This window comes from Manacus candei, unplaced genomic scaffold, assembly GCF_025592945.1.
Source record: "Manacus candei isolate 608988 ecotype Guabito, Panama unplaced genomic scaffold, ASM2559294v1 h1tg000049l, whole genome shotgun sequence".
NCBI classification, from domain to species: domain Eukaryota; kingdom Metazoa; phylum Chordata; class Aves; order Passeriformes; family Pipridae; genus Manacus; species Manacus candei.
The window spans coordinates 6,953,009-6,971,799 of NW_026138097.1; the positions used below are offsets into that span (position 1 = coordinate 6,953,009).

An 18,791-nucleotide genomic window follows, 5' to 3' on the forward strand; every position below is an offset into this window, starting at 1 on the left:
AGTGTCTTACTGTACAGTGTCATGATCAGAAAACATTGCCTTCGTAGAATAAGTCACAACTGTGGACTTCACTTGAATAGATACAAGAACTCAAGTAATCCTCACCCTAAAAAGAATATATATACAAGCACAGAAAATTTCTGATACACACAATATGCACACAACCCCTCCGTTTTTTAGCACCTCAACTGTTTCAAAGCTTTCTCTCAATGAATCCTTGTTATTAGATGTTTTAATAAGCCTCTTAGCACAGTGCTAGGTTTCACCATCCCAAGTTAACTGAGAGCATATCTTTTGCTTAGAGAGACTGAATATTCATTGCTACATACATATTTCAGAGAAAAATAAGATTTTTTTTCCATTTCAGAGGTTGAACTCCTGAACTTCTTGTTCAGCATGATAGGAAGCTGTTCAGAAGTCACAGTCTAAGGGAAATTGAAAACACTATGGTGAGAACAAAAGACTGGCAAAAACTGCTTTTGTTTACCTGCAAGTGTAAGCTTTCTGCAGGTATCACAGCTGCAGAGGAAAAACTACCGCCATGTAGAGTAACTGGGATACAGCAGGGCTTGCTAGCTCAAAACCACTGCTATATAAACATATGCTGTGTGCAGTATAGATTTATTCACTCATACCATGAAGAAATCTACTCTAAGAGGGGTGAGCCAGCTTGAATCTGCCATGACTTGCTAATTTTAACTTAGCATTGCCAGACATCAGCTGGCTTCATGAAGCATTATTCAGTTGTCATGAACTTCCCCTCTTCAGTAAGCCCAATTAGTTCGGTTTCATTATCACAAGAGCCAAGAGACACTTATCGATGTGTTCAAGCTAACAAAGCCACCTCAAATAATGAGCAATGGAGAAAACTATTTCTGAACCGGTTTTATGAGAAATTTAGGGATGACAGTGAAGACATGGCAGTTCTGAAAGGGTTTCTACCGAACTGGACAATGGGACTGCAAACAGACTCTGCACAGGCAAGCATGCAGCTTTTAAGTGAAGTAGTATAGAAATATGAGCACTGCGTATGTGGAAGTGTCCTGCATACCTAGCCTACTCAATAGCCAGAATTAGGCATGGAAGCAGTTAAGGGGGAAAAAAAATGAAAAACAATCCAAAACACTGTGAAAAATAAGCCTAGCAGCTGAAGAGTGGTCAGTTTCTACAACAAGCTCAATATTAAGGTGATGAATACTATGCAGGTTCTGATATGATCTCTGTGTCATGGTATGACAGCTATATACAGTCCTCAATACCTCTGTGATGAAGTAAGTTTGATGTTGGAGCACTGAAATATCTGGGATAGGCAGCTGCCTGTGTTCATCTCAGAGAAAGCAGTATCATCATATTTGCTAGGAGGAGAATATTGTCCACAGTTGACTGTGACTCTGGGCAAAGAGAAAGTGCAAGCTCATATACAAAAACTGCAATACAGAGTAACAGTGATGTTCTCTCAAAATCTGAAATTAACACCACTACTGTAGACATGAAAAAGTTATAACAGCATGGTCATTTGTGTAATTATTCATTTCGTGACTCATTGCAGCAGGGAACTTTGTACGTCAGTAGAGGGCTGTGGTTCTGCAGCTTTTTGTAACCTCTGTTAAAAGTTGCACATGGAATGGAAATCTTCTTAGTGGTGCTGACACAGGAGCTAGAACACTGGGACCTGACAGACTTTCACACCAGGGTAGAGCTGAGTGACTGTATTCAGTGTGTTCTGAAGCTGGTGCCTGACAAGAATGAAGACCATCAAAGCAAAGATGTTTTCCCTTGAAGATGTCTTGGAAATGATGGATTACAATTATGCATAAATTGAATTAAAAAATAAGTCACCTTAAGATAACTGATCAGGAACAGTTGATTGTAATGGTACAGAGTAATGGTACACATTCAATGCTACATTTAGAAATAACCCGGCCTTTTTGTCACCAAAATGGACTTGCATTTTTATAGCCCCAGAATTCCAAACACAAATTAAGTCTTCTAGCAGACTAGCTTTATGCTGATATTTGTAAAGATTACAGACAGCACTTAAAATACATTACGATATACTGCATATTCATATTTCTTTGTATGTTGAAATATAATAGCATCTTGATAAAAACAAAACAAAAAAAATCATAAGGAAACAGTTCAGACTTAGACCAGGACTTGAGCAGACACCTTTAAATATCACTCACAGAGAATATCAGCTCAAATTTAAATGTAAAAATATGTTAGACTTGTGATGAGGCTCAATCAGGCCCTGTATGCTGCTGCTCAGAATTATGTTAGGGATCAGCTTGCAAATTGTTTAACATGGCTCAAGCAACTCATTTTTAACTGTGGCCAATTAGTGTTGACAGCCTAGCTGCATTTCATTTAGCGTATGGAGGTACAAGTATATGTTAAAATGAGGTTACTGAACTCTATTTAAAGAGATTTTGCCCCATTTTCAGTGAGTAAACAAGCCGTTGGAAAAGGTTTTCAATTTCTCTTTACTAAGGCTAGGCTGCAGATACACAATGTACTACTAAAGTTGGTTGAAAAACCTTCACAAAATGTATGGAAAAGCCTTCTTCCCAACAGGATAACCAACCTTCAGTTTTTTAACACCTTACACCTACATTCTAAAGGTGGAAGTTTTATAGAACTATGTTCCATTTCATATGGAACAACATTAGAATAGCACATTTGCTATAAAACCAGGTAAACTTTAAAAGCCAGAAACATTGTTCATATCTGCAGAAACATACACAAAGCTTAAGATTTAATCTTATTTGTATAATAATTTTTACTCTATGCTTTGCAGAATGATAGTAACATGGAAAAAGAAGCTACTTTTCTAAAATCCCAAGTTACAATGGAACAACTTTGTGATCACCTTTGGAAGAATAGCAGAGTATAATATCGCATTTTAATTAACAACTTGTCATGACTGTTATCAAAGTAATCCTTATATATCTAAGTAATTTCCACTTCTATCTACAAAATGCAGATATTTATAGTGTGCCAAGCAAATGCCAAAAGGTTACAATGTGTCCCCTATTTCCTCATGGCATACAAATTAAAAAAAATAAATCTAAAATGAAAATAAGACATCCAAGTACACCATTTTTATGCGCTTAAATAGTATTTTCTAAGCAACCTGTGTAGAAAAATAGAAGAGATCCAAAGTTGATTGCCTACTTGAGATAATATCAACTTAGATAAAAATCCTTTTCCTATTTTGGTAATCAGTCGTCTCCTTGTAAAATATGGTATTACTTAAAAAAACCCTTTTTCCAAACACTTAAAAAAGCTGCGAAGGCAAGCTTGAACCATGATGCACTCTTAAAAAAAAAAAAGAATCAAAAACTAGCAGATAATCAGCTCTATGCAATTAGTGCATAAACTAATGGTCTGCAGAGAAACATCAGATTAAAAAACCCAGGAAAATATATGTTTCACATTTTGATAATCCATTCGAAACTCACAAGCCCTATCTACACTGCAAGTCTTTCTATTAGCTGAATAGCAATCAAAGTGTCAGTATTTATGGTCAGGATGATTTAACTTAAACGTGACCAACACTGCTTTCCAAAAAAATATGTTTATATCTTCTGTAACTAAAAACCAAATAGAAATGTGTTGCTGCTTTTTAGAATTGTTTCTATTTTTAAGTAAAAAATGAATTCTTCAAAGCAAAACAAAGAAAGGCAGAAGCAAACAACAGGTACCCAGTTTCTCTTAAGTGCTCGTCTTTACTCTCGCTATGTCACTGTACTGGTATCTAATGCTATGCTGCTGATTCTCACTGCCAAACTATTACAAATACTATTGGAAAACTCTACTTATTTCCCTGCTAATCAGATGAGATATGGGCAAAATAATTGCTTTAACATTTTAATACATTAATGTTTAATTACTTGTGTTATTTAACCATATTAGAGAAGGGTCAATGCCAAAATCTTAAACATGAGAAAGCAGTAAAAATACTGTCCTTGGTATACAACAGCTTTAAGCTATGCTCCTTACAAAACAGTGTTACATTTCTTGGTGCATCAGCCAGCCAGCCACCACACCATAGCAAGTGCTTCACAAAGACAAACCAGCACCCTGATTCCTGGCACTGTAGCCTCTCCATTTGTCTCCAGAAAACTCATCTCTCAGTGAAAGCAAGCGACACATTTAGTCCTGCTGGGTTAAGCCATTCCAGAATAAGCACTCCAGAATAAGCTGTCCAGAGCACAGGGACGAGAGGGGACACAAGAGTCAGCATGTGAAGGAAGGTGACAAAAGGGCAGTAGGTAAGGAAACAACAGCACCAGGAAGCATCAAGGCTCACAGCACACCAAGGCCAGCCCATCTGAGAGTTCCCAGGTCTGCTTTTGCCAGAAGATACTTTGACAAGTTGTTTTCATCCAGTCTCTTACTGTCTTGATGAAGAGCAGCATGTTTACCTTTGTTAGTGCTCCATGTGTTTTTTCACCCACAGTTACCTCAAAAAATTTTTCTAAAGTGCGGTTTGAGTGGAAGCTGTGTAATAACTGCAAAGCAAGACTTCATCACTTCTGAGGGCCAAGGTACCTGGATGGCAACCACTAAAAACAGCAAGTGTGCACAAAGCCTCATCCTTTTAGCTTCAAAAAAAGGCTATAATCCGTAAAAAGGGATTCCTAACCAAGTCCAGCATCTGCACAATTTGTGACATAGTACATGCTAAGGTGTCACACATGAAATTTTGTAAAAGAAATGTAGTTGTAGAAATTCAAAGAACTGCTAATGTGTAATGCAGTATCCAACTGAGCCCCAGGCTGCTATTATTTTGCTCTAGAGACCACATCCTCTACATTAAATTAGTACTTTTTAACTAACCAAGAGGCTAACAACTTACTGAGAATAGTTTTCACCAAATTGAAGGAGAAAAACCCCTGCTTCTTAATTCACTGCATGGTACAGTCACTAACTTGAAATAAAAAACAGAATTTAAGGGATAAATCTGCTTAGATAAAAGCAAAATGCAGAGTGACAAAATGGTCTTATGCAGGAGCACAATGTTGCAATTTCAGTCTTTATATATGGCACATAAATTCCAACTTAGTTAAAAGGAAGAGAATGTGCAAAATATGTCCCAAATAAAGAGAACCATGTTGAAGCAAAAGTAGTTCATTAGGCAATTCCCACTCAAGAAAAATCCCTATACTTAAATGCACTGGTGCACAGAACATACCTTTGCAATGTGGTCACTTTGCAGCTGCTGAGTACATATCCCAACCAGATGGTAAGAATCTTTGCAGCTCCACTAACTGATGTGAGAGATGGGAAAGCTGGAGGTCTGACTGGTATCAGATTCACTCCCTCTCTTCTCCTCTCCCAAGTCCCAAACTGAGAGGAATTTAAATCAGCAAAATATTTTACCTTAGATGGCAGAGATGATGACACTTGACAAGATACAGATGCTACTCTCAAATACCCTGACAAAAACACAGTTAACAAACACAAAAACATAAGGATCATTCAACTAGTAAACTATGTGCGCACAGTTGTTCCAGGACATTAGTAATCCTGGGCCATCTTGCATGAGAAGGCACCACAAATTATAAATAGAAATCTTTCTGCCTTACTGAACTTGATCTTATTGCCTTACTGGAAGTTCCTTTTGAACTTCCTTCTCATCAGTGAAGCCCATACTGGGGTATCTAAAAATTGGTCCTGAAAGCACTGACAGATATGAGTGCCTATGGCTGTCTGACTTCGACTGTTACTTCCACTCTACTGTGGATGCAGCAGCAGCCTAGATATGAGCAACTGAGGATAGAATCTTGAGCTCAGTTCAGGGTAATTTCTTTTTCCTTCATCACAGACATTTTATAGGGGAGCATCTTGGAATCTTTCTATGCATTTCTATTATTTATATGGACTGGTGAATTAGAAAGCACTTGAAAAATAACATATGGGAACTGTACTGACAGCCAGAGAATCATTTGTAGCCAAAAGAAAGAGAGGAATGAAAACTCTTGACCTTGTTTACTTATTTCATGGCCAATTGATTTATCATACACAAGAATGTCAACGTAATTATGAAAGGGACACTGATTAAAAAAGGAAAAGTCTTTAAGATTATATAAAGCTGACTCAGTTTTTAAAAGAAGCTAGCACAATGCATGAGGCTAAAAAATCACCTTTTGGGTCTGCAACAGATACCCACAGAGAAAGAACACATTTACAGAAAAGCGAAGTCAAGGTCCATCAGAAGGTCCATCAGAAAGCAATTAGTATGTCAAATCAAACACAGCTTATTAATAACACATAGCACATGACAGCATTAGGATTAGATCAACCTCACTAGGTAACTACACGTAATACTAGCCCAGTCACATAAAGGTTCTCTCCAAATATAATTTAGGAATACAGACTTAGGAGAAAACCATCCTTAATGAAATGGAATTAGCAATAGCTTAAACAAAATAAAAACAATTTCTAAATCAGCATGATTAACAGAGTTTGTTAAATATTGACCTAGTTGGCCTTCTTTAAACATATAAGTAATTTTGTCAGTGCAGAAAGGAATCAATATGCTGGAAGTTCTCAGGAGCAGTTCTCAATGAATTTTGAAGAAACATCCTCACAAAATGATCCATGAGTAACCTCTGGCAATGAGAACTGCATGGCATCCTAGACTGAGACAACTGGTTAGAATGGAAAGACACACGTACATCTTCACATAATTTGTATGTCATTCCCGTCCTTTGTGCAACTTGCTTTAGCTAATCAATCTTACTTCTGGAAATCAATAGTGTCATCTGAAGCCTGGGTTCTACCTTCTGGTTTTTGTCAGTAAACTACAGCAGATCCACAGCAACATTGTAGTGAGTGGTAAGTCAGCAACTTCCACCTAGCCCAGGGGAAGGATGATGATGTCACACAATTATATCAAGGGTTCTGTATCTCTGTGGTGAGCAGGTGAGCAAGTGGATTCCTGGTGTAATGGGGGATAAGAAGAGCTGCAGACAGCCTCATCCTTTCTCACTAGAGACAGGCTTCTGCAAGTTACTTTCCAACAGTCACTGAAAGGAAAAGTACTATCACTTCCCTGTAAGTGATAGTATTGGTTTTGAGAAAACAAAAATCATCCTGGTACAGCTATTATGGACAAGAGAGATTTCTACTTAAGTTATTGACTGCATTTAATTGTTTGGAAACCACTCTTTAAAGATTTTTAGGTGGTGAAATATAAACAGCATTTTTATTACAAAGTCATCTTTTGCAGGTTACGTAGAGGATAACCAGTTATTTAGAAACAAAAAAAAATTATCCGGACCTTTAAAAAAATCACGATAAGCAAGCTAATTTAACTGGCAGAATTAAATTCTGCTTCCCTTTACCTTTCTGTAACAGAGACAAACAGCATCAATCAGTTGCAAAGTACCTGTGTCTAGCTAGCACAGAGAAGAAAGGAGCAAAACATTCTCCTGACTGTGAGGAAGCAGCATTAGCAGGCTGTGTATTTCCTAAGTAGGGATATATTTCTTGTGTGCTTACCCTCATTTTGCAATTGCCTTTGAACTGAATTCTATTACATTGAATACTCTTGTGCTTACACTTCCCTAAAGTTCAAACAGTCCTTTGTGTCAGATGGAAGAAAAGCCACCATTGGATCTGGTCTCCCAGATCTCTGGCACTGAAAAAGATACAAAAGGCTAAGTGACCTTTAACTGCAATCCAATAGCTGAGATGTTACTCATTTCCTTTGATTTACTTGGTATCCCATAGCACAACTACAGCTAAAATAATAAGAGAAGGTACAAATCCACATAAGATCAAGTTTTAGTAGAGATGCCTATCCATGGTAGTTCTTCCTCATGGAATCATGGAACAGCTAGTGCTTTTTTACTAGAAAAAGTGACAAATATTTAAATAGGTAAAGGATGGAAAGGGATTTAATTTGGGAATATATCATAATTAAATTCTCTTCAAAAGCTTTCATTTTGATTCTTCTAACAAAACTCTCCCAACATATAAACTACATGCAAATTCTCTATTATTTGGGGCTGTGCGATCTTTCATAGATTTTTGCAAAGAAAAAGTAAGATTTCCTTTAGATGATTAAGTGCAAAGAAGTTACTTATTGCTAATTATGTCCATAGAAACAGTATATATGAATGCTTGCATTCCCCATTTAATTTCATCGAAAAAAATCCCAGTGCCTAAAGCTAAAAGACTCCTTTTGATCTTATCCGAATTTGCAAGGGAATTCAGTAGAAATACTGAGGATGCAGTTTTAAAGCTTTAAATGTAGTTCTGCCTTCACTGCTCATTCCCAGCTCTTTCCATCTTCTGCCTGCTCCTAGCACTAGTACTCATGCAGCAGCAATGATGTGTTATTTCTGGAAGCTGGAAATCATGAAGATTAACCTGGAAAGTGATCTTTTCTGCCCCAAACAGCTCCCTCAGCTTGCCTGCTGTATGGTCCCATGACTACCAGCAGTGTAGGGGCAAGGACACAGCAGTTGAGACTCAGGTTGGCTTACATTGCAGCAAAGGCACACTGGTTTCACTCCTCTCGGACTGCATACTCCTAACCCAAACAGGCTCAGCACTGGCACATGTAGCTGTGGAGCAAGACATCGCTTTTGCTCTGCCAAGGCAGTCTGCAGTCAGCTGCAGATCTTGTGGCTGCCATAAGTACTAGAATGGATACAAATGAAGCAAAAGCACTTTTGTGGCAGAAAGCAGAAATTTCACGTCGCTTAGTGACATGATTCCAGAAAGGTTCTTACCCTTTAACATGTTTTGAAAAAGAATGAGCTAGGGGCAAACACTTTTCTGTGGAAAGTAAATCAGTCACGGTGAACTGATATTATGTCCTGTGTGCAGCCTTCCTCTATGTCTCAGTGCTAACATTGGATCCTTGATCTAAAAATGTTGGGAAGCTAAAAGATCAGAAAAATCCCCCCCCCCACTTCTGCACCAAACCTAAAACATACCCCCCCACCACTGGTTCAGTTGCCCAAGGAACAGAGAGTGGTGGAAGGGAAAACTTCTGGCAGCACCTATAACCTCAAATCATACTCCTGGAACCAAAGCTAAGTCAACTATGAAAACAATGCACTGGAATTTAGGCTTCATTTGTTCTGAAGTTCATATAGTCTAGTTTCCAAACACAAATATGCAGCTTAAGTAAAAGCCTAATTTAAAAACAAATCATAGTAATTTAAGATATATTTGTAGGATAAGTAGAAAAACCTTATTTTTTTTTAGTCTTAACTGTAGCAGTACAGAGAGCAATCAATCACAAAATGAACAGTGCCAAAAGATTCAGATTTTTTACAATGTTCCTAAATAGTATCTTTAAAAACAGAACAATAAATACTTTATATGCAGTGAGTCTGGAAAACATGCACACTTCCTTTTGGCTCAGTGCACACATTGCATCAGCAATTCATTAATATTTTCCAAAATCCACACAATTAGAAAAAATGTTAGTACATAAAAACATGAAGGCAACCTGTAATAAAAATTTCCTTTAACTACCACTGATAACACAGATGGAAGGCACAGATGGATTCAGGGACTGGTATAATGACAAGAAGAAATACTATTTCTGGTAAAAGTTTGAGATAAAATGGGAAACATACTTCAGAATAAAAACCAAAAGAAATCAAAAGTTGTCAGTTCCAAGAGTTATCAGTTAAGTTAAAGCTTGAACTCACCTGAAATTCAAAGTAGATCACCACAGCAGTTGAAAGTTATTGGACTTTTCCCTAGAATACTAGCCCAAAGTTCTTCCAAAAGTCCATATCAAAATTACACTGTGCTGTATACATAAACTCTTCCCTTGGTGAAATATGCAGTTTCCTTCTCACAATTTTATTATATTTTCTGAAGATAACTCAAGGCCTGTTATGGCTAGAACCTTGGAACGAACTTACTGACGAGAACACGGAAAGATATATGCTCCTGTTCCCACCCCAGTGAACCATCTAAGCTCAAAGATGAATTCAAGCTCCAGGGCCACTAGATTTTATAGTAAAGTCATACACAGGGTTACAAATTCATGAAAACATAGTGCACAACGATAAGTATTTTTATCTGTATGTATCATTTAATGTTATTTAAGATGGTGGCTCATTTGAAGAAAAGAACACAGAACAATAAGTGAAAAATAAGAAGCTGCTAGAGGTTCATAATGAATTTCAAATAACATGCTTTTGTATGAAAGATGTACAGTTCACTAACAGAAATCCTCCTTCACCTGCAAAACCGTAATAGCTACAACTCAACAGCACTGCAATTACATGTCTACAGCTAATGAGACCTCGTGCTCCCATTTGTCTCCCTGATCTTCTCCACAATTTGTGCCTTTTATATCTGCAGACCTCTCTTCTCACACCCCACCACTGATTTTTGTCCAGATTATTTTGAGATATACTTTAAAAAGCCAAACCAAAACAACTCTAAAGTGACACAAGGCAAAGCTATCCACAGAGTAAATATGATACCATGTTTTGTGTGAAAAAGCTATACTTAAAAGAAGTTCTACTTTAAAGGCCTACTTACACACCAGAGTATTCTTTTCTGCTTTGCAGAACATAACTGCATTTTAGCCTGAGCTGTACTTTTGTCTGCTGTGGCTTTCATTTAAAGTTACTATAGTGGCATACAAGGTCAGTTCATGTACATGCATAATTCAACAGAAGTTAAAATTGTTATGAATAACTAACAATCATTATGTTAGAAACCTGTCAGAATAAGTTACGCTCACCTCTTTATCCATACTCTCTAAATCCTCTTTACATAGGGTGTACAGGGGCATTGTCTCAGACATACTTGGCTGGCGTTTCCGCTTAGATGGACCAGGCTGCTCCTCGTTTTCACTTGCTGGTAATTCTTCTTCTTCAAACATCTGCTGCTGATGTGGCTGAACAACTCTGAAAAATTGCAGGGGTCCCATATAAGAAAGATTTACTTAATTTACAGTTTGTTTAGAAATAAAATCCTAGAAACCATTTATGACTGCCATGTATCTATGACTTTGCTTAATAAAGTTCTGTGCTCATCAACACAAGATCTCCTGCTGAATACTTTGTTCAGTCTGAAAGCTTAAGTTTTTATTCTACCTTTGACAAGGTACTCATTCTCCTGCCTTCTCATTGTTCTTATAAGTAACCATCAAACCTTTCTTGATACCAATGCTTCAGTATCTGCAGATGCATTGCCCTTAAAATACTTTAACATCTGTGCGCAAGTGGAGTTTCTCCATCACTTGATACATTTATTATCCAGGAAGCAATTCCTACATTCTAACGCATTTTTTGTGATCTATGTTATGCTTTAATTTTTGAGTCTCAAAGTACACCTTCTATTTCTCAACCTTACAGACAAGAGTTCTGCAAGTAGAAAGCTCAGCTCGGCAGCATCAATTTTTACTTTAGATATTTCCCAGATGCTAAGTCTGGATAAGATGCAAAAGAGACAGTATTTCTTTTTGGCTAGTGTATTCAAATATGGAAGCATCTTCTTTTAGTCTGTATTTTATTACCTTGTTAGTTACTGTATTTAATCCAAATATGTAGATAAAAAAAGGAACGTCAAAATGTTAATTAAAATAAAATAGTCATAACTTCATGGGAGTTGCTTTATCATAGTAATAAGAAGTTAGATTACATGTAGAACAACTTTTACCTTTCTTGTATATATTTTTTCTGTGAATATTACTTAGGTATGGAAGAGTTGCAGAAGCTAAAACTACCACACAACACAGTTTAACTACAAGCATTGGACCGTCACACTAACTTCCTGAAACACGTTACAGCAGCTCAGCACCACCCGGAACTCAAAGGTCACAATTTATTTATGTTGGTCATAAGGCTGTGTGTGTGGGGGGGGAAAGACTACCACAAGTAGGTATAAAAGTATTTGAAATCACAAGCTGTTTCCTATTGCAGCTACCAGGTGAGAGACCATCAAGCTGTTTCTGAGGGTGATGGTGACTGAGAAATAGTAAAGTTGACAAGAGTTTCTGCACAGGATGGCTACTTCTCATCAAGCTGGGATTTTCAAGGAACAGCTTTAGACCAGGAGTCCTCCCCCCAAAAAAACCCATTATTAAGCTATGCAAATCCAGTCACAGGTAAAGTTCTACAAAATTGTTTCTCCTCTTGTGAATTTAACAGCTTCTTAGAAAGGTTATCTAAATATCAACATTTATCTACATTAGTACTTCAGTTCCAGAATGTATGATATCTGAAAGCCACCCAAAGCTGTCAATTTTGCTCATTTTCAGGGCTCATATTTCCCAAATACACATCTCTCTTCTCTCAGATCCCATGGATAGGTGCAGGAAATTTCAGTTGGGGGTGGTGAGAGAAAAGAGCCCAGCCACTGCTGTGCTACCCAGACGTGCACCCCCATCAGCACAGCAATATTCAGCAGCACAGCAGCCATGTGCCCCTTCGCAGTCTCTTGATTCTGTACAGTGGAACAGTTTGGATGCTGAGGAAATGAACTAATCAAACTGGTTTTTGTTAAGAGTTTCTCACCACAGCTAATTTTTCTGTTCCCCCCCCCTACTGCCCCCCCCCACTACATGTTTTCTATTTTAAAAGACCATTCTTTTGCTATTAAATTGCTCTCAGACAGTAATTTTCATAGGTAAAAGAGGAAAACAATACAGCATTCCACTATATTTTCCAAAAGGACATTTTAAAGTACGATTTCCATACCTTTTTAATAGGTACCCTAGCTAAGAGAGGTGGTGATGCCATTTACATTCTTAGTGAAACAGAGAATGACAAAGAAAAGCTATATGCACCTTACACAACTCTATTAAAAACATAAGAAGCTTGACCATGCCAAGAATTACAGAGAAGTTATATGTAGCAGGGCAGCCAAGCAGACTTTCTTAGACTAGAAATAAATCTAGCATATTTTTTAAGAACACATAATCATACTGATGACAAGAACTCCTCCTCTTATAGAATAAAATCTGAGATCATACTTGACTACATTATTACACACAAATATTAACCGTAAAATAACTGTACTAATAGGTTCTAAAGACTTCTGTCAGATGTTTTATCCACTGTTTTCCAACTGCTACTAGGTAAGAAACACTAAGCCTTCTCATGAAAGCATTCCAAAAGCAATATGAAACAAAGACTTCTTTAAGGTTTGTAAGACATTTTTATTTCCTCAAAGACATTTTCCAGGCTTTACATTTTCCACTTGCCCGTTAAGTTAAATAAAAACTAAAGACGTACAAATGCAGGAATTTACATTTACTTCTAATCAAATGAGATTCATGAGTACTTTTTAAAAAATAATACCATATTCAACCCTGCAGAGGTTGGTTGGTGCTTGCCAGTCTTACATGCACAAGGAAATACATATACTAGGTTGGTTCAACACTTGTGGAAGTAAAAAGCACTTCTGTTGATATAACACAGAGAGAAAGCTAAAATAGCATTATCATCATGGAAATGTTAAAAATATTTAAATTCAAGCCATGTATTCAATTTGGTACTTTATATTTTTGCTGTCATAACATGACTTGTAACATTAAGTAAAGAAAAACAGTAAAAATGAGCATGTAAATTCAGAAAAATTTATTAAAAAATTTATAAGCAAAATTAGTTTATAGAGGTCCTCAAGTATGGCTTCAGCCACCAACACCTGCTTGACACACCTCTTCAAACCAACCATTTGGTGCATCTTAGCATTATTTAAAACAAGGGTTCCATTTATAACTTCTTACATGTAAATTACATCCATATTTTAAGCCTTGCCTCATCTGTTAGTGTATTATTAGCATTCACTAAAATTTAACTTGCACCATTATTTTTCTTTATTCTAGTCCAAGATGTCATTAGCATTTGTATTATTTTGAACAACACTACATTACACATCTCATGACCTGTTACAACTTAAGTGTTTACTGCAACGCTTGTAGAAAACTGTTTCTGTATGAAAATGCAAATTTGTTGAGATACACGAGGCATGTCAAAGCTCTGACATGAAGGTTATTTTTAAAGAGGAATCCTTCCTGTTCTCAGAGAAGAGCTGCTGGTGCTGCATTCCCTTCCCCTCTAGTACAGCTGCAAACTCTTTGTCACCCTTCTACTCAGGCTGCAACAGCCATGACAAAAAGCAGGTTCTCATGTCTCACAGAGCCGAGCACAATGGCAAGACCTGTGCCTGTCACTCGAAATGCTGGCTACACTAACTGAACCACCTGTAATTCACTGGTAACAGTTTCACTGGACATTGCATGTAGATATTTAAACTGATTATATCCCATTTTAAATTATGTTTCAAGTTGAACCACGGAAACTGAAAATGTTGAACGCAAAATAAAGAGAGAATTGAAAAAGTTCTTATGAAATGGTACTTGGATAACTAGAAGCCCTTTTCAGTAACCAGCCTTGCAAGCAGGAGGTTATGTCCTAAGCCCAAGGAGGTCTATTCTTAGAATAAGAGACCAAGTACCATTGTTTTGCCACATGCAACTACCATGTCCCTGAGGGTTTCCTCTCACAGCAGTGCAATTCTGTTTCCCACTATCTGAAATTCAGAATCAGATGAAGATTTGAGAAACTATCAAAGATTATTGGAGGCTTTGACTGCACCCACCCACAAGAGGAGTGGCTGTGAGTGTTAACAACTTTAACTCTGCCTAAATTCAATGGCTTAGTTACAAATACTCTCATCTTTCTATAGGAAGTAAACATATGAGCATGTAAAGTCTGTCAGGACACAAAATACATTGCCCTGTACCAAGAAATTGCTGCACTAAGGTGGTTTTCTCTTAAGACCAGTATCACATCACGTTCTAAAGTGGATGTGAAGCTTTTTTAAAACCTATCATTGATGTATGCATTAAGACAAACCATACAGTACTGCCTCAGTTCTTCCCCAGTTGTAACACAGCAAAGCTGTTCCTACTTGGCTTTTTGTTACTTCACAGCCTTCGAGCTCTGCCTGCACTGTACTTCCTATCCACTGAAAGTACCTAAAGCAGTATTTGGTCACTGCCCTGCTTTGCTCCTAGACTTTACCAAGACTCTCCTCAGCATCTTAACTGAGGATGGTGGAACTGCTCTGAGGAATATATACATGCCCCAATTAAGACATCTGCATTCACAGGTCACTAACTTCACCATGAGGACCAAATCAACAGGAAATGGTCATGAAAATACTTTTTTCAGCATATATCTTATGCTCATGTCTTTTCTTACAGCTGCTTAGTTGTGGGGTGAAGTTGCAGCACAGAGTAATTGGATTCATCTTTTTAGACTAATACATCTCAACCTTGAGCATTTACGGTCAAAAAAAATGCTGAAGTGAAAAAATGGGAGTAGCAAGGCGACATAGTCTCACTCCAGGCCCAAAACCTCTCTGTAGCTCTATAAAACTCAACTGAGAGGGCACCTGAAGTACACTACTCTCCTTTTCAATAAGATGCTCAAGTTAAGAGGTACCTCAGCATCAACAAAAAATAGGCTTAGGTGAGGACAAACTCTTGAAGTTGTTGGCAAAGGTAGGAAAAACACTGAATGATGCATTAATATCAACATAACCCATTATACTGAAGAATCTTACAAGTGTTATGACAACTATATGCCATAAGAACATAAGAATGTGTATGACTTTCCCAGCTCTATTTCTAGACAAATTCCTTCCCACAATAACTGACAAAAAACCTGGAAAGTTTTTCAGCTCCTCTCTGGATACATGCTATGTCTTGATTATTTAAAGTTTTTAATGTTCATTTACAATGTCATAGTAAAGTAAAATAGAGATTTTAAAAGACACAGTTAAAAAGGAACTGAAAATGAGACATCTTCACAAACAAGAGAGACTCAAAAAGCCTGTGTTGACAGCAACAGGGAAGCTGAAATAAAAAAAAGCCTATAAACAGATAACAACCGAGAAAAAACAAGTTGAAACAATTTAATAACAGGAAGATAGAGTGGAAACATAAGCTACATTAGTATACTAAACCTTTACAAGTGACAACACTGAAAGTGGCAGGGAAAGGAGAAGAAAGGTAGAAAATTGTGCATTTATAGTTGTGATGTATATTTTTGGAGAACTGAATTGCTTTGTAACAACTGCTGTTGTTATGATCATATCATAAAAAGGAATGCTGATTGCATTTTACAAAGAAAAGCTTTGGCTTCAGTTGGATACTTTTTTACCACTGGAGTCAACAAGCCTTACTAAACTTGTTAGTATTCCAGAAAGTTGAATCTTTTATGTAGATAATTTGGCATGAATTTTAGGTATTTTACACATCCTTAAGAGACAAGTGGTGTTTTTGCAGCTTAACACAAATTTTGACAAAGTCCAGATGCCTTTGTATTTCAAAAGGCAGGCTGCCTCTTCCTCCTGCTGCTTTAGTGTCTTGATTTAGTGATCTAAGGATTATTAACTAGCAATCAGCCATATGGTCTTATTTAACAATACTCATATAGCTACACCCCTCTTCCATCACTTCTGATATTCCGCAAAAACACAAATCGAATGCCCCATTTGAAAGAAATTAGATGAAGAGGAAAATTTTATTAAAAAGAGTCAAATGCTATCAGATACGTTTTAGAATACTGGATTGTTTTCTGTTTAGAAGACCCATTAAGAAACATTAAGCTGCCCTGCTTCAGAGATTAGTTACTCTAGCATTCTTTAGAGCACACAAACTACACACTGAATTTATTTGATTTGAGGTTTCTAGTTGCACTTTGGTGAGGAACAAAAAGCACCTGGAAATGTAGCATCCCGATTTCACTTCAGTTGACTATTCACTTTCACTGTTTTTCTTGCTTTTTTAGAAAGGAAACAAAGTAAAGCAAAGATGACAATTTGATCAAAGATAACAAGGGTTAAATTTACTACAGAATCTAAAAATATAGATGAAGTGAGTCTTAGCTATGCTTTAGGTACCTGAAGGATGAGTGTTCACCATGGACTGGTAAGGTGATGGGAGGAGCTGGAGACTGGATGTACATTGACTGTCCAGATGTCTGTGTGCCTTTCCTGATTAGCTTTCCAGTGTTAGGATCATACAGTCGAACTTCAGGACCAGGTTGAGACTTCGGATGGATGGGTGTTGGGTGAAACAGAGCTGTCTGAAATGTGCTGGGTGTATCAGGAAACGTGGCAGGGCTATTCTCTCTGTTAGATGGAGTTCAGAAAAAACGGCATTAGAAATTTAAATGAGCTATGTAACCAGAACATAAAAAATTAGCATTCCTTCTTTCTACGGGAGAAAGAGAGGAAATGGCTTGGAAGATCTCTGAAGAAACATTTCTCCACCCCCATTAAAGTCTCACTGAATATAAAGCAGAAAAATGCAAATACACAGATAATGTCATATTTACATTATTAAAATATTATTAAATGTGCCTTAAAAGTTCTAAAAATATGAAGTTTGATGTGGCTTCCAGGTAGTTACAACTGTACAACTTGAGTAGCATGATAATCTGCATACACGCACTAAAAAGAAAAGAGGGCTATTGTACCAGATCTTTGTATTTGCTCTCCAAATTGACTCTGATAGAAAATAAACATACAGTATTCATTTGCAAGTCACTCAAACTAAGCTTTTAAAATACTAAGCTGCCTATGATGCATTTTAAAACAATTTTAGAAATGTCAGCAGAAACAGAGATCAATCTGTAGGAATCACCATTATGACATACTATCCAATTATCATGAAATGCCACAAAAAAGAAAGCCAATTGAATAATTAAAAAAATCAAATAAAACAGCATGTTATGTTCCATTAAAACAACACTATATTAAAAAAGATCCAATTAAATTACATTGTAACAAATATTAGAAGTGACACAAAAATGGAGTTTTTACCACATGCTTTTATGGACATTTCTGAAGTAGTCATGTAGCATCAACATTTAAGGTCAACCAATCCCAAGTTTGCATTTTTTTTTGCTGTTCTTAACTTCATTTTATATGCAAATATTTTCTCAGAGTTCACCCCCTTCCCTAGTTTATAAGTGCCTTGGACCAGTAATCGTTTCCAAAGTGGTTGCACATACTGGGTTAAAATGGAAGTATTTGCATTAAGATACATGTGTTACTGACTGAAGTTTGGGGGTAGGGGAAGCATGAAGTTATGCTGTATTGTATTTGAAATGCAGAAGTAGGAAAAAATATCATGTTTCAATAAAATGGAAGAGTAAATTAAGATAGGTAGGAGGATTAACATTCATTCTAGACATCAAAAAATGATGTTCGCAATTCACTGTCCACATCTGACAACTCAGCAGTGTCAGACCTCTGAGACAAATTAGGCATCCCATACAAGTATTCCAAAGTCTGATTAAAAAACATCTGACAGTACTTTTTAAAAACTAAGTATTCTAGTCAAGCCATAAGTAGGCTGCATCTCTTTCCTCACTTATAGGGATTTCATGTCTCTACCTAGTCTGTCATTTGATAAAAGGCTTTACTTCCAGATGTTTCTTCTTTTGGCATCTTTGAAGCATTTGATGTCTTGCACACACACATTCTGCCCACAAAGGGTGTTATTATCTTCTGAGCAGAAAGTAAATCACTAGCCTACTCAGTCACACCAACATCAGTTTAATACAGAAAACCCAATATGCTATGCCCCTTCCTGCCTAAACACTTAAGGGAGGGTTCTCCATTAAGCTTCTACTAATGTGGATCTATCCAAACAGGTAAGTCAAGAAGCAGAAGCTGGCTATACGATATTTTGTCATAAGTTATTTCAGCCATGTCACTTTCCTGAAGGGGACTGTTATTGATAGCCCTCTGACTTCCTCTGTGTTAGTAAAGTTTTT

General features: G+C 37.0%; 1 protein-coding gene across 2 annotated transcripts in view; it reads right to left on the reverse strand.

Moving 5' to 3' along the window:
- CTDP1 (CTD phosphatase subunit 1) overlaps positions 1–18,791 on the reverse strand; it is a 100,378-nt gene that overhangs the window by 43,739 nt on the left and 37,848 nt on the right. The window contains exons 10-12 of one of the 2 annotated variants that reach the window (XM_051798881.1): positions 16,909–17,139; positions 10,733–10,898; positions 5,198–5,352 (exon numbers count right to left, since the gene is read on the reverse strand). In XM_051798881.1, coding sequence (XP_051654841.1) covers positions 5,198–5,352; positions 10,733–10,898; positions 16,909–17,139 — 552 coding nt within the window. The remainder of the gene's footprint in view (positions 1–5,197; positions 5,353–10,732; positions 10,899–16,908; positions 17,140–18,791) is intronic. The other variant, XM_051798880.1, reaches the window with a different exon arrangement.